At 42.2% G+C, this 16706-nt stretch overlaps 1 protein-coding gene across 2 annotated transcripts in view; it reads right to left on the bottom strand.

The window, feature by feature from the left end:
- Positions 1-7377: 7377 nt before the first annotated feature.
- The window catches only part of dscama (Down syndrome cell adhesion molecule a), a 78384-nt gene continuing 69055 nt past the window's right edge, over positions 7378-16706 (bottom strand). Inside the window, exons 19-33 of one of the 2 annotated variants that reach the window (XM_040181783.2) lie at positions 16149-16304; positions 15651-15784; positions 15140-15293; positions 14387-14504; positions 14103-14266; positions 13891-13989; positions 13448-13636; positions 12668-12958; positions 11862-12038; positions 11743-11773; positions 11540-11655; positions 11272-11430; positions 10565-10762; positions 10077-10379; positions 7378-9405 (exon numbers count right to left, since the gene is read on the bottom strand). In XM_040181783.2, coding sequence (XP_040037717.1) covers positions 9026-9405; positions 10077-10379; positions 10565-10762; positions 11272-11430; positions 11540-11655; positions 11743-11773; positions 11862-12038; positions 12668-12958; positions 13448-13636; positions 13891-13989; positions 14103-14266; positions 14387-14504; positions 15140-15293; positions 15651-15784; positions 16149-16304 — 2669 coding nt within the window. In that variant the 3' untranslated portion in view covers positions 7378-9025. The remainder of the gene's footprint in view (positions 9406-10076; positions 10380-10564; positions 10763-11271; positions 11431-11539; positions 11656-11742; positions 11774-11861; positions 12039-12667; positions 12959-13447; positions 13637-13890; positions 13990-14102; positions 14267-14386; positions 14505-15139; positions 15294-15650; positions 15785-16148; positions 16305-16706) is intronic. The other variant, XM_040181784.2, reaches the window with a different exon arrangement.

Below are 16706 nucleotides of genomic sequence, written 5' to 3'. Positions count from 1 at the left end.
GCGCGATGAAGTCCTTTGCATCTTTATTGAAAACGGCAAGGTCTTTTTGAGTGCAAGTTGATTTACTTTCAACCAAATGGTTTTGCACAGTGGATGTGACTTGTTGTGGGGGGGCGCTGGGCCTCTGTAAAGAACTATCTAGACCTGCTCTATATGAAATGCAAAAATAGATCAAAATAATGAATGTTTCGTTAATGCTTTTAAATAAACCAATAGTCATTTTGGTTTATTTAACTCTACTAAACTTGAGCTTGCAATGAACTCAATGAAGTGTTTTTAAGATTGAATCCAACTGCTGACACACACTTTCCTGAAAAGACCAATGTGAAAGAAATGGAACGTCAAAAGATGGTACAGTAAGATTCCAGTGTCGGGGCGGAGGCCACAGATCTGACAAGGCTAATATTTTGGGGGAAAGCTTTGCCAATAGACCCAGTGGAATTGAAAGATCTGTATCAAGAGAAGAAAGAGGAAAACGGCTGATCTAATTAAAGAATAAGATAATAGAGACTCAACCTTTGACGCCGAGCTGACTTTGAAATTAATAAAACTGTCTAACATCAGAGGGCATCATACCAAAACTGATTTAGGAAATCAAGATAAACATAAAGGATGTTGAGTAATTAAAAAGAGAAATCCTTTACAATGAAAGTCACTAAAAAAGCCAGTGACTCTAAGGACTGGTTATTTGAAATGGGCCATAGCTGTGTGATTTGTTCCAATCTCCCAAGTATGTGTTATTATGTCATTTAACATCATAGTCAGGACAGGATTAAGAATGAAGGATTTTTTTCAAAATGAAGGATATGCTCATCAATATATGCTGATGGTGGAACTCTGGGGATCAGGGGGAGAGATGCCACAACTGTATTGATAAATAATATTGAGGCCATTATAAAGGTACAACATAAGCATGTTAATGTCATATTGTTAAGTTACCAGCCTCATGCTGCTAAAATAACACAGCATCAAGTTACTTTAGTGCCAAAAGTTTGAAACAGTCATAATAACTTGTGATACATTTATAATAATCACACTGAGGGACACCTATCTAATAAAGCTGAGACACGAGGCCTTTTGCATCCTGACTCACCCTTTGTGACAGCCCTCATCCAGCATGTGGTTAAACAAAATGAATGGGAAGCGGTACTACGGGCACGAGAACTCTTGAGGTTCGGTTATCAACGCCGCCCTTTTCAATACAGGACCCGCCTCCCGATTGTTCTCATTGGTTCAAAACCAACCAACATGGTGGATTTATCGGTCGAGCACACGCTCGTTATGGAGTGAATCGTACTCGGTGCTATCATCAGTCACAGCTTAAAGCATGTTTGTTGTAATCCAATAGCAGCATCTAGGAATGTCAATTCTATCATAAAAAGTGAAAAGTGAAGTAATGTTTACACAAACGGCGATCACAGGAAAAGTTGCAGTGTGTTATTTTGTTGTGAACCAAATTGTTTGACAAATTAGCCTCCTCAGTTTATTGTGAGACTGATTAACAAACTGGGAAAATGAGGTAAGCAAAATATGTGACATGACAAATTACTGAAATTACTGAACCAATATTTGACGGAAAATTGTTCATCTATACAGCATCATTCACCTATCGTTGTGGTAACCTAGAGTCCTTTCTATTGTCATTATTTTTTGGTCCAAGTTTACTCTCTGTCATCGACTGCATCAACAAATATTAGAACAGTAAATACTGTTATACGGGCTCAATAAGAATCATCATTGTTTAAAATAATGAAAAAGAAAAAAACATCAGTTATTTTAATACATTTGCTGAAATTACAGATATTAGAAAAGCTGAAATTAATTTCGAAATTGCTGAAAATATAGAAATGGGAGAAGCTGAAAGGAAGTTCAATAGATTTGCTGAAAAAGCTGAAATGAAAACAGCTGAAATTAATTTGAAAAATTGCAAAAAATACAGAAATGAATATTAAAACATTGCTGTTAATACAGACATAAAAAAACTGAAATTATTTTAAAGAATTTTGATTATTATCACATTTACGAGGAAAAAAACACTTACTTCTCTACGCTTTTGATCTCAGGTGATGATGAGACTTTATGTAACTGACAATGATGAGTCGGATGTCAAAGATCCTCTCATTTACCGCTCAATGAACCCATTGAATGAAAGATTGTTATTGGAAGAGTAGACAGTATGTGATTGGCTGAGAAACCCACCCCACGTCAGACTGCGTAGGGGTCTTTACGCACCGCTGTGTCGACGCACTCATTTCAATTCATAATACAAATAATGAATACTAATAAAACAATGAATTGGATATAATTAATTAAAAATAACGTTTGTAGTGTTGTTGTGTTGCCATATTAACTTTTTGAGAAATATGTTAATAATATAATAATAATTTTGGTGTGGTGTCTGTCCATCACTTCTTGTGAATGTGGAATTTGAATTTCCTTCTTAACATTTAAAACGTCTTTATTCTGAAAGGGATATTAGTGATTTTTCCTTTTGTAGCGTAAACACCGTGGCCTCACAAGGTAGTGGAGGGGCACTACATTCCCGCTCAGTCAGCAGCCACACAACAAAATGGGCGCCATGGTCGAGACTACATCTCCCAGACTGCCTCAGCACTCACCCAGCTGCAGGTGCTTCAGGCACCTGATTGAGGCAGGGCTGGGAAGCTGCATAAAGAAGAAGGGACCATAAAATTCAGAATGTAAAATAATATTTAATATACATTCTAAGTCTGTGTAATAAAACATGTTAAAGAAAACATTCATATTATAAAAAATGTCTCAAACAAGCCAATTGGATAAAGCTCATATGAAATTCCAAAAGTATTTGCATTTATTTTTGGTAATGTTGACTTCTCCAAGGATAAATACCACTGTTAGAGGCCTGACTGCTGGGAATAACTGGAAATGTCCACCTCTTCTGTTGCTTTGGCTGTTTCCAAACTGGAATCCAGCTTAGAACTTGAAAATCACTGCCGAATGTGAGGTTTGAACACACAGCCGCTCGTCTTCAAAGCGCCCGTTCATCATCCTCAGCTATATAATTCCCTTCACTCTAAAATAACATCTCACTTATTCATTTGGATCATAGGAAATCACACAAAGCTTCTGGAAAAACATAACATCTGCACATTACATCGTGCGGACATTTACATGTCCGCACGATGAGAAAACTTGGATCTGAAGTCTGTTTTAGGAATCAGACTAAATCTTACAGTAATGAGTAATCACTTTAAAAAGTGTGTATTTAAAACGCTGTTGTGTAATTGTATTTTAACACAAAACAACACACATTTGATCATCTTGGAGGCAGAATTCCACCAGGTGGAACATGTTGAACTAGCAAGTCAAGTGTTTGAAGTGCCAACAATCTCACAATATGATTTAATCTCGCCCCCATTAATTGCATAAATTAAGGAGTTAATTTGGACAGCCCTACTAATAATAGTTGATCTAATGTGGGTGAGTGGGGAGCACGGTCGTCCTCCAATTAGAGGGTTGTGGGTTCGATCCCAGGCTCTGCTAACCCACATGTCGTTGTGTCCGTGGGCAAGACACTTAACCCAACATTGCTCCTGTAGCTGCGACTACAGTGTGTGAATGTTAGTTACTGATGGCAGGTGTCACTGTGTATGGTTCTCCTGTCATGAGTGTGTGAATGGGTGTGAATGGGTGAATGATGTCATGTAGTGTTAAAGCGCTTTGAGTGGTCAGAAGACTAGAAAAGCGCTATACAAGTACAGGCCATTTACCATTTACCATAATAGTAACCAAATATTTTCTCCATGATATTTTATTCATTCAGCAGCCACAACAGAAAAAAAGACGTTCACACCTAACACACATTTACAAAACATATAAGATGTCTCCTGCTCCAATAACAGAGTTCAATACGTTTTAAACTATCTGGTTTTGCATCTATTTCCATGGCAGATAGATCCTTTTGAATACAAAGTAAGTTCACATGCAAAATTCCACATGTGCACAGCGGCCATATTTGTTACTACCTCCGTGTTAGAAAGTCAGAATCAGCATACTGTCACGTCTCTTTTGTAGAGTTTATCACAGAGAAAGCTGTAAAGTTGTAAAAGAGCAAAACACAGCTCCTAAAAAAATAAAAATAAGAAAGACTATTATGTCTTAGGTGTCTGCTGTCATACAGACTGTGGCGTAGGTGAAATAGAAATGTTATGATATACTGTAAGACAACAAAGGTGGTTGGTTGAGGAGGACATGGACCCCCCTGATCTGTCAGCCAGAGATGAGAGACTCACAGCAAAGGCAAACATCCATGAGTGGGAAATAATAGACTTATTTCTTACATGTGATGACATCATAAAATAAAAAAACAGAAAAAGACTACCATTGAAAACCTCACTAGAAGCTTCAAATTATATCATTTTTTAAATTAGGACAATAATTGATAATGCATCCAGTCAATTTCGTAGTTAATTCAACAGCTAATGTATCAGCAACTGTCTTCATGAATGATTTTGTTAAATACTGTGGTTTAATATGAGATGAGTTTAGTTAACAAGGTAACCAGAACACAGCTGCTATTTATAGTAAACGCTCTGACTCTGAGTTTCAGCACAAGGAAGATGACTTAGTTGGTCTGCATAACCGATATTCTTCCTCCCACATGTCAACCATTGATATCATATCTACAGATATTTATATCCAGAGATGTATGACAAAGAAATGAGCCTGTCAGGACATTCAACATGGCTGAAAATTAAAATAAAAAACATACAACAATGGTTTTATGGAATGTATTGTTGTATAATAGTCAGTATTGAAGTATATGGCAGACTCACACAAACTAGATCCTGTAATATATACTGAGGTCCAGTAGGTGGCGATGTGCACATACAATTTGCCAATCTGCCAAACCGAATGGCCACGTGGATCACACCAAAATGTGAATAAAAAAAATACATTTAAAAAAAGTCATATATACTGACCATAGTTGTAAACAAGGATTTGTGTCAAGAAGAAAGACATTATTTAAATTAAGCTAAGCGTCTTACGTTAATATGAGTTTTGTGTTTATTTTTCAGGCCCCTCCAGCCAAAGACAGTGAGCATTAGCTGGCTGCTGGTTTTGAGCTCAGACTTTAAGAGGCAGCGTCTCTTCAGCCTTCACCACCACGCCCAACCTCTCTGTGACGGACGCTTCTTTACTTTCTCTACAAACAAAACAATTCAGAGGAATACAGTGCAATGCTAGTTTAGCTCATTTTAGTAGTAAGCTTTTGCCACAATATTGTATATTTTGGAGATAATACTTTTATACTTCATGTAAGTAAAGTATCAATGCCACAGTTTAGAAATGCACTGGTATCTTTTCTGTTTAGAGATTGATCTTGGTCGATTCAGACAGATACAGATTGTTTCACATAACTAAAGCTAGACAGCGTTTCCAGAGTTAAAACATCTAAAAAATAACAAATATCTATCAGGTAAACATGTAGAGTTTTAAACTGCTTCCTCAAAACAAAAATGACAAATTATTCCAAATAAACAGAACCAAATGTTTAGCTCAATGTATTATTATTAATTTAAGAGTGTGTTTTTACTGCTATACTGCTTTTTATTATTGATATGAGAATTATGTAGACGTGACTCATCATTTCAAACACGTAAAAGTGGAGGAAAAGCTACTTTGATGAATAACAACTTCCATTTAGTGTTTCAAATGATGTTAGTTACCTGAAGGTAACTAATAGTAAGAGTGACAATGGTTTCTATATTGAGTTTGCCATTGAATTAATGGCAATGAGGTAAATGACAGCAACAGCATTATGGGATACATTGTAAATGGCAGAAGTATCCATAGCATCTAGCATTTTCAATATATTCTGTAATATTATATAAAAGAGCTTTTAAAACCTCAAAAATAAAATTTGAGATTTATTGTTTTACATATTTCCTACATATATCATAATATATCTGTTATGTATATGCACCTTTACCTTGTGAACTTTTACTTACTGCACTAATGATTCATGACAAAATCACCTCCATGGTTATAAACTGCTAATATTTGGTAGCGACTGGTGGATTGATACTGATTTTGACATAGATTTTAAGGGGGACCTTTTCAGATGACTTCAGTAACGGCTCTTCTCTGTGGCCCTTCTGTGGTTTCTGTAGCCCGGTGACGTGCGTTGAGCTTTGTGGCGGAGGCAGCAGCTCGCACATTGTGTACTGGTGCTTTTTCATATTTCATATCAGCATTCTATGAACACACTTGGGTACGGTACAAATCTGATCTGCTCCATCCTCCGCAGTGCAAACTATATGGAAAGCAGAAAACCCAACCAATCTGAAATTCAGCTTTTTGGATGATACAAAATCTTGCAATGCTTAGAATCTTTTTTTTTCATCTATAGCACAGATTTTGTGTATTTCATCATATGTTTTTCACTTTTTATGATCTCCTCAGCAGGCCGCAGGTCCCTGCCCGTACATCCACGTGTACAACTTCACATTCTTAATAAAGCTACAAAAAGATATGACTGCACGCTCTATACTATATATTCTATAGTCTTATACTTATCTTATTCTACTCATGTCTCATGTCTAATTTTATCCTTATACCGCACCAATCACCAAGACAAATTCCTGTGAGAGTAACAGGCAATAAATAGCTTCTAATTTTGATTCTACGTCAGTGGTAAGATTTGGAGATTTAGTTAATCTTCAACATATTAGATCATATATCATTTGTAGAAGCAGTGACAGTTAAATGTACAGGCTTTATGAAAGGAGAGATTTACCCTCGGACACTTATGGGTTTTTATGCTCAGCACAGTTTATATTGACTTAATCCTGTGATTTCCTACATTTCTTAGAATGTCTCTGTCAGTTAGTTCACCAATGTTGATCATAGCTTTAGAAAAGTCTCCAGCTGCATTGCATTCTGGTCCTTTAAGGCTTAGGGGGAAAACTGATCTCTCGTTTTCTAAACTTGCTTGATCATTTATTCATTTTCCTTACTTGCTTCTTCTGGTTTAAGAAGGCTGTGGCTTCTCCAAAATTAGACTGGGGAGAAAAGAAAATCCTCACCAAACAACAAGGACCCAGAAATGCAAACTGTTTCCTTCACTTTACACGGCCTGTGTCCTTTAAAAATGTCAGGCTGCAGTTATGTCCCAAAGGTTACACTTGCAATACTGCTACCTGCAGGCACGGAAGCTACATAACCACAGCATTAGAGACCTCTCATCAGTGACTACTTTTAGGCAGCATCACCGACGTTAAAATAAAAGTAGGGTAAAGATTTAGAGGCCGGAGAGCAGAGCGTCCAGCCGCTCTGTGCAGCCCGCTCTGCCTCCACGCCACCATCAGTCACTCATGTCAAACCCGGGGAGGACACTTTGGGGAACAGCCATTTTATTAATCAAATTTGAACTTTTGTGTTAGTTTCTCTTTATTCCAGTGCCACCATGGTGAACACTCATGTTAAAAATAAAAAGTGACATCTTTTTTTTTGTTTTTTTTGTTAAAATGTATAATCATAATGAAGACAATTAATCATAGAAACTAATCATAGAAACTGACATAATGACCTCACAGCATTTTGGATCAAACTCTTCTCCCTTCAGGCTAACTCAAAGAAACAGAAAGAACAGAAATGGGCCAGGGTAGACAGGAACGAAAAAAACAGCTTCTTACGTATATCCACATTTTTTTTTGGGGATATTTCCCAAAGATATTATAGGTTTGGTTTGAAGGGGGAATTCTGCTGGATTGTCTCACGATTTTCTTTTTCCCTGTAGAGGAGCATCACTGCAATGCAGCAACAGTAAATCTACTGAGGAGAGTGAGAGCCCTGAAGACTCTACCTAGTGCACTGAGAGTAAGGGGATCTATCTGGACACACTTGAGTTGGGGTGTTGTGAAGTGCAAACCATTAGTTCTCTAAACCCTCCCTATTCTAGCTAACATCATTTACCACCCTAGCAAACAAGCAGTGGCAAATTACACCTGAATACATAGCTGGAGTGTGACCGGCCCTGTAAGTATACTCACAACATAGTTATTTTTCATCATTACAGTACAGTATAGAGCAATAGTTTTCATATACTTTTCATATCTTTTTTCATATTGCACCATCAGAGAATGGGACACAGAGAAAGATCAACAGAGACTCCATTTCCTAATTAAAACGAGATATGTGCAAACATGACTAAGGACTTTATTAACGAAACCAATTCTTCCCTGTAATATCCACAAATAAAAGTGATTTCTCTTTTTATATATATATTTATAGTAATAAGAATAATAAATCTTCACATTGGATCATTTCAGTGTGACAAAATGCTCGACTGGGCTGTACAGCCTCGATCGTAATCCTCATTGTCTTTTAATTGGTCAGTCCCCATGCATCCATAGGAAATAGATTTTTTTTTCTTCAAAAAAGTAACAATTTGAGAGCAGCTGAAAAGTTTGGACTGGTGTCAATTGCTTTCATTCCAAGATTTCTCCCGAGTTTCATTCAATGTTTCAGAAGGATATTCCATAGGAAAAAAATGACTCCAAATCGTCATCTTCCACTCCAGAAAAAAAGCATGTCCGGGTTCTTATGAAAACATTGTTGTAATGGTGATAATAGATCATTTGGTAATCAATAACGAATGATCCTTAATAGCTGACAATTAACAATTGATAATCACTGATTAATAAAATAATGAAGAATAATCAAGGATAAATAATGCTCCCTCGTTATTCAATTAGTTTGGCACAACTCCGGCTGAAGTTGCTTCCCGATGAGTGAACTTGTTCTCAAGTCAAACAGAAAGAAACCAAAATAAAGAAATGAAACACAAACAAGAGATAAAAGAATACTCTAAAATAAATAAAAGGAGATTAGTAAAAGTGACCCCGCCCTTGGAGAGAGAGAGAGAGAGGGGAGTAGAGGGGGGGATATATACAGAACTGCGTGGTGAAAGTCGGTTTACTGCACTTGAGTGTTAAGTCCAGTGTTAGAGTGAGTTCTAGTCCCGCCCCAGGTGCCCCTGCTGTTATACCAGCGTGTAGGACTTTGCGTAGGGGTTGCTGCTTGGTTTGAGATGTCCTCGAGAGTCCAGCAGGGACTCCTGGGAGGTGCTGAGCTTGGCGGCCTGGGCTAGCTCCGAGCCCTCTCTGTGGGGGAGTGTGGCTGCGGAGCCGGGCTGCCACTGGGCCGCTGGGTCCCTGTTGGCCTGAGGGGCCTCTGTGGGCGTCGGCGGCGCCATGCGCGAGGGCCGCTTTAGCGAGCGACTCTTCTGGGGCTCCAGACAGGCCTGACCCATGGCCGCTCTCTCCCCGCTAGCTGTCCCCCTGGATGACCCAGAGCAGGTCATGCCTCGGTTTAACAGGAAGTCCATGCGCAGGTACGGAGGAAGGTGGACCAACTCGCCCCCTGAAGGACAACACACACACACAGATCAGAGTTAGGTAAGCGAGAAAACATTCCAGCAATGAATCCAGGGAATATTCAGTATTTGTGTTCTTACTGTGAGACCCAGCACATCTAATTTAATAGAGAGATCTTGGGCTCAACCTTCACTCTCACTGTTGACTCACTATTACAACCATCATTTGATTCTAAACAGGAATACAAACATCAAATGACGTCTGGACGCAGCGTCTCATTAGCATCTCCATTGAGGTGTGAACGCCTCAACCACACATGCTGCTAAAACAAATCCACATTCTCATTTAGTTTTAACAAAGCTAGTTTCCAACCACGATTTGAATTAAGCACACACATGAATATTTTAGTTGATGGTGTGAAGTAATAATCTACTGATATTCTGGGGTGTCCAATTTAACTCAGATTGTTTTGATCTTCTGGTTGTATGGCTCCCCAGCTTCCATCTTAAAGACTTTGAGGAGAGTGTAACTGAGACAATTATCAACTTGAATCCGTTGTGGACCACTTTGTGTGGATTCGCTGTCGGTATGTTGAGGGTTAGATGTCAATGTTAACAGGACGTTAAAGTTTAGGGATTAGTGTCATAATGAGGCCAGTTTCAATTAAAGGTTGGCATGCCACCGGGGGTTCCTGCAGAGACGGATCTGTGGCCTCACCCGGTCTGTGGGCCTTGGGCACGGCCATGTTCATGACCCGGCTGACGTCCTGAGGCTTGGGCGGGGAAGCAGTGAAGCGGCAGATGCCCGATTCGGATGGCGTGCTGGAGGTCAGGCTGTCCGTGTAGTCGTTGGTGCCTGCCGTCATCTGCTCTGAGGAAGTGTCAGAGATGAAGCACTCGGTGATGGTGAACTTGGCGTGGCGCAGCTGCTCCTCCATCTTGGCGTGCTCGTAGGCTCTGGCGAGCTCCTCGTAGGTGGAGGACGCACTCTCTGTCGACACCATGCTGCTCCGTGCTCGGTCTGGACAAGGGGCCGGGGGTTTGTGGGGGGGGGTTAGTGTTCAGAGTTAGTGGCAGAATTATTGGGATTTGACTTTGTTAAAGCGGTAAGACAACTGCAAGTGATTTCCTGTTAGAGATGACAAGTAGCGACACGCTGGTGAGGCAAACGTTTCAAAGCGAAGCTTGACCTGACGTGCTGCTCACCTGTGTCCTGAGATGGGCTGACGCTGTAGCTGTCGCTTTCCTTGTCGACGGAGCCCGCGACTCTGGGGGTGGGCAGCCTCCAATCGGTGCTGAGAGTGTGAGAGGAGACGGGGGGATGTGGGCGGTTCAGGGTCCACTGGCTGGCGTAGCGGTTGCGAGCGGCTGGTCCGGCTTTGGCTGTGCGGCGGGCGGTGGGGTCTGAGAGGGAGGCGCAGGACGCACAGTGTTTATGACGGTCGGGAGAGGCTGAACTCAACGAACTTTTCATGGTAGCAACGGTTATGGTCACTCATTCCCCGCATCGGATATCAGCAGAAACAAAGATCTGGACACACAAGAAGCTGTCGCTTGACATTACCGACCAAGAGTCACGACTTATTCGGGACACAATACAGTAATGGAGACTTTTGATGTCCAGGCTCGTCCATTCTCACAGTGAAGATAATATCTAACATACAGGTGGTTTTGATGCAATGATGGGCCAGTGAAGAAAAAGCCAGTGAACGGGGGAGGATGTAAGATTAAAGTCGGCCTTGCAAATACCCTGGAAACTATCTAAACAAAACAAAAAGCAAATCCATGGAGGAACAAATGGAAGGTAACGAAAACATTGCGCACAGAAGAAATATATCTGGGACTACAACAGTCACAAACAGAACCTATATCCTATGTCTATGTTTTGTGTTTAAAAAACAAGACGTCCGTACTGGACTTACTGGTTCCTGGTCTGGCATCGGACACATCCACCAGGGGACCCGTGGCCTGAGACAGGGACTGGTAGTGGACTGTGTGGGTGACTGTGGACGACTTCTGCTTCTGGGTCTCCCCGAAGTCGTTATCCGTCAGTAACACGGTGGACCTGTCGTCTGTGGGGCGGGAAAAAGAAAAATCACACGCTCAGCAGGAGGTAAACCACGTTATTTTGCAGCGTGACGTTTCTCATTGGGCAGCAGTGCACACTAGCGATGAGCTCACCAACAGTCTCCATGGTGTCTCTCTCCTCGATCAGGAGCTGGGCTCTGGGGATGTCGATGTGCATTCGGAGTGTCTGTTGCTGCTTGTTAATGGGCTCTGCTGGACGGGTGTTTTTACTGGAGAGCACAAACAAAAAAACAAACATAAAAACACAATCTACTGCCGTTTTCTCTTTAAGTCAGAGAGTTTTTGACCATTCTTACCTCATGAGCATCTCAGCCAAACTTTTTGCATCTGGGAAAACAAAATATCATTTAATTTGTTGAACCGGAGAAAGACAGCGGCTACAAACTGTTGTGTTAGACGATCTCTCTCATCTCACCCCGAAGCCTCTTGAGCCTCTGCTCCCTCCTCCTCCTCCTGAGCACCAGCAGCCCGATGAAGATGACGACGATGCCCACCAACACGCAGGAAATGGTCACCATCATCTTCAAACCCTCGCCACCCCCGGAGTGGTCCTCGCTTACGTTGGGCGCCTTCACCAGCGGTGCGATGGTACCTTTATGGAAGTCACATGGTGTGTCTGTTATGACGGATGCTGATGCTCTGCCCAAAAGGGCTTCATGACATTATTCCCATGTAAGAGAACAGTGTTTAATTCTGTTGATATCAGCGCCTGACCTTCTGCAAAAGGTGTCTGTAATACCTGGTTTCCTTTTGGGGGAACATAAGCTAAAGTGCAAAGAAACTCCTCCTTTGAAGCTAAATGTTCAGCCTGACTGCTCTCTCTCAGCTGCAGGATGGATGTGAAGGAGGAAGTGACTTAGTTGCTGTTCAAACCTGGTTATGGTACAATAACACTCCAGGTGTTCTCTGAGCCGGAAGCCTACTTTATCAGTAGTCACAGAATATTCTGTAGTCTAAAACTCCTGTTGTTACCCAAACTCACTGAGCTACAGATCCTGGAAACAGTGCAGTGTTGCAGTGTTGACAGTGGCGCTTTGTCACAGATTGTGTGCTCGCTCAACCGTCAGAATGCCAGTGTTACTATTATGCTTCCTCCGGAGCAGTCGGTGAATCATACACTTCCCTGCCGCTTTCAGCAGGCCGTGACAGACATTTCTGTCACGGCCTGCTCCGTTCCCTGTGAATAAATGAGTCGGAAACAGTACTGGTGTGTTAACTCACTGCCATCGTAGCTGAGTGTCGCGAACTTCACTCTCTTCTCGGCATATCCGGCGCTGTTGTAGACTTTCATCTGCAGCTCGTACCAGGTGGCCTCCTGCAGGTCGTACAGGATGTAGCTCTTGGTGAGGGAGGTGCGCTGCGCCGTGGTCCACGTCGGCGCCTCAACAGCTCGATACTCCAAGGTGAAGGAGGTGATGGGGCAGCCGCCGTTATTCCAGCCGTTCAGGTTGAGCTTGACCCGGGTGGCGTTGATGCTGGTGAACAGCTCCTGTTCTTTGGAGTACTGGGGCTCTGCAGTGTTGACAGTAAGAATGTAAAAACCTCCTAACTAGGCCAGATGTGCTTAGTGGTGACAACAACCTTGAACAATTACAGCTAACAAGAATAGATTTTTATCTCCAATCAGCATTTTTGTTGGACCAAAACATTTTATACCTGATCCATTATTGTAGAAGAAAACCAGCAAAAGTTTACATTTGGAATCAAAATAATCGTTTTATGTTTTAAATAATTAAAAAATAATTCTGTGTTTATCATACGACTACAAGCTTACTGAGAAAAAATATCACAAAATAAAATAAAGTCTCCGGAAAGAGTTATCAATAAATGAATAAACAATACTTTTTAGTTTATCCTTAGTTTATCCTCCACCTCCACAATAACAATACTGATGAAACACTTGGGTGATGTTCTATCTTTAAATCTGTAGGATGTGTAGGTTATGTGACTCCCTTATGTGTAATATTATGTGCCTCTCGAAATAAACTTGTTAGATTATACCTTTCCCGTGGGTCTTGGCCTCAATGATCTCACTGATGCGCCCCGGCCCCACTGCATTCTGGGCCGTGAGTGTGAACTTGTACCAGGTGCCACACTTGAGGTTCTCCAGTCGATAGGACCGCTCACTAGGACTGATGCCAAAGTTGCCCCACTGCTCGCTGTTGTCCTCCGAGTACTGCAGAATGTATCCTGGGGAAGAACACGGGGGGGAAGAAATGTAAAGTTACAATCTGGATGATCTCCTGATCATTGGCTGCACCCATAAGGGGTAACTGCAGTTCGTTTTTTTGGATCTCACTGCCCAAAGATCTAAAAACACACCTGTGATCTCCATTGTATTACCTCACTTGGTTCAGAGACAGTGGCTTAGCTTAGATTTATTTCTGTATCATAATAAACCGGAAAAAACAACGACAACACAAGTAGGGTGGTGTCTGTCTGACCTCTAATGGAGCTGCCTCCGTTGTCTCCGGGGATCCAGGAGAGGGTTATTGAGGTGGTGGTTGTCTTCGTCACTGTGAGGCGAGGCTGGTCAGGTGGAACTGAAACAAAACGAATGGACAAATGACTGCTTGTCCAAACATCCCCTCTGTGTGGACGTCATGGGCTCTGAAGAGCACTTTGTTGTTGATATTGAACGTGTTGTGTGTCTTACCTTGGACCTGCAGGTTCAGGACGATCTTGTCCGACCCAAAGCTGTTGCTGCCCACACAAGTGTAGTTCCCAGAATCCTCTGCTTTCACCGTACGAATGACAAGGCTGCCGTTGCCATGTGCGCTACGCCGGCTGTCGATCACAACAGGCGCTGGGGTTCCATTGCTGTAACGCAGGTGCGACTACAATAAGCGGCATGTCCCACAGTAACGCTGAGAGCAGTTCTACTACTTGAGACCGTATTCACCCATAATTATCCAGAACAACCGCATCCAGTGTACTCACATCTCCTTTAGCCACTTAATGGTTGGGGATGGATCCCCCACCGCTTTACAAGGCAGCACAATGTCCCTCATCCAAGGGGTCGTTACAGTCCTGTTGAACGTCAGGATCCGGGCCGGAGCTGCAGAAACACACACATGCTTCATCAGCCCACTTAGGACACTATGAAAGAAACACTTGCTGTTTTTTTCTGAATTAGTTGAGACAGAGGTTCTTCTTCACAGTGTTTGGCGTCTTATTCACTCTCTAACCCGTTTGCTCACTGATTCAGGGAGACAGGCCCAGTCTAATGGTGATTTCTTTCCCCATCTAAGAGGTGGAGCAGAGAAGTCGGGGGGACATCCATCACCTAGCCCTCAGACAGCATGTGAACATCCTGATAGGAACTTTGGGTCCTGACTCCAGACTCCACGGGGGTCTATCAACACGCGCCATCAGTTTATCGGCTTCCACAAAGCACGTTAGGTGTCGAAACGGTCAAACTAAGGGTTATTTATATTCAGCCGATGCTCCCCTCTCTGTCTCCTTAGGAGGAGATAAGGGGGGAAAGGGAGTAGTACCCAACACGGGATGCTGATGAATTTAGAACTTACTTTAAAAAGCACATGGCAGTAAAAGTTAATAACCGGACGAACAAAGACACCATTTGCCTTTTACAGGTGGAAAAAGACAATCTACCTAAGGGGCAAATGTGGAACATAGTTCCATAGTTACAGGCCTGACTACCAAAATGCACCAGTGATAGACTCCACCTACCCTCAGCCATGGGTTTGACGGTGATGATTTCACTGGCGTTTCCACGGCCTGCGGCGGTGACGGCCACCACCCAGATGCTGTACTGACGGTTCCTGCTCAGGTTGGGGATGCGGTAGAAGAACACGTCTGGGGCCGCCTCAAACTCACTGCTCACCTGGGAGAGGGGAGACATTCAGGACGGTCATAAGTTTGCAGCTGGAGATGATCATGAAGACCTTAAATGTTGACTTCATATTATATATATTCATTCGTCATAAACTAGAGAGTCTGTGATAATTCTCTAAGGACAATAGACAATCTTTGAATCTATAAAGCTTATCAATCTATGATGGACATTTTGGTTTAACTGGCTTTTAGTATTTAGCTTTCGTACCGATGTGTGTTAAAAATCAGTTAGTGAGTGAGGGGAATAGCCTTATAGCCTTATACTTATGTTATGTTAAGGTTAAAGATGCGGAATGGTCAAAATGAACAGCTAATTTGAAATGCATACGACTCAAGCTATTGGTACCGTGGGATGTGGGTTGGAGCAGAACACGGTGTATTTCCTGATGATGCCGTTCACTTTGAGAGGAGGGAGCCACGACACAAACACCACTGAGTTTGAAGCTGTAGCTGCCTTCACACCCGCCGGAGGCCCAGGAACTAAAAGGAAAAGAACATCTTGTTGATATATTTCCCACATTTTGCTCATATTGTTACTCAAGAGTATTTTCAGTGTGCCTTTTACACTGATTATAAAGCACGATAAGAGATGGCCAACTATCATCTTCTACATGACCTAATAGCGTAGGTCATACTTAAAGCTACGGTACTGAAGACAATTCTCAATTTATTACAGCTGATAATCCTCCATTTAATGTGAAGATTATTGTAGATTATTGTAGTTCTTTGGATCCCGCAGAGGGGGTCAAACTCACACTTTGGCACCAGTCTCAGCGGAAGCTCGCCTTAACAGGTGCAATGTGACTGCTACCCGTGTGAATGTATTTGAAGAGGTGACTCCTACCATCCTCTTTGGTGCGGGTGTAGATCTGTTCACTGCGAACGCCGTCTCCAGCTCTCGTGAAGGTCAGAACCTGGATGCTGTAGTTGGTGTACTTCTCCAGTCCGTCCAGCTCCAAAGATGGCTTAGAAGTTGTCACATTCCTGATTTCTCCAAGCTCTAGCAGACAAAAAACAGAGGACAGGAGAGCGATGAGGTGAGTAAAAGTCTAAATTTAGTAATGACACCTCGGGTCGACAGCCTTTTTATAAAGCAGATTTATTTTTGTAAATAGTCCCAAGCTGCCGCTGGTCAAGACAAGTGACTCATATGTATTATACAGCAGATCAACTGCATAACAGTAGATGTCGGGCCCAAGGGCGTCATAGGACAACCTTGAACCTAATGCCACATTCAATTACAAAGTTTAAACAACCCTGTGTCCATGGTGTGCAGCGCTGGCCGGCCTTGACTGGCAACCTGCCAGCCTCAACTGTTTGAATTATTCTGTCAACCCCCGTCCATGTCACTTCCACTGGTCCATCTCCCTCCTTTCTCTCCTTCTACTTATGGCAAGGATGT

The sequence above is a fragment of the Gasterosteus aculeatus genome, chromosome 7 (assembly GCF_964276395.1).
Source record: "Gasterosteus aculeatus chromosome 7, fGasAcu3.hap1.1, whole genome shotgun sequence".
In the NCBI taxonomy this organism is placed as follows: Eukaryota; Metazoa; Chordata; class Actinopteri; order Perciformes; family Gasterosteidae; genus Gasterosteus; species Gasterosteus aculeatus.
The sequence above is the reverse complement of the archived record's forward strand: the minus strand, read 5'-3'. Positions and strand labels throughout refer to the sequence as shown.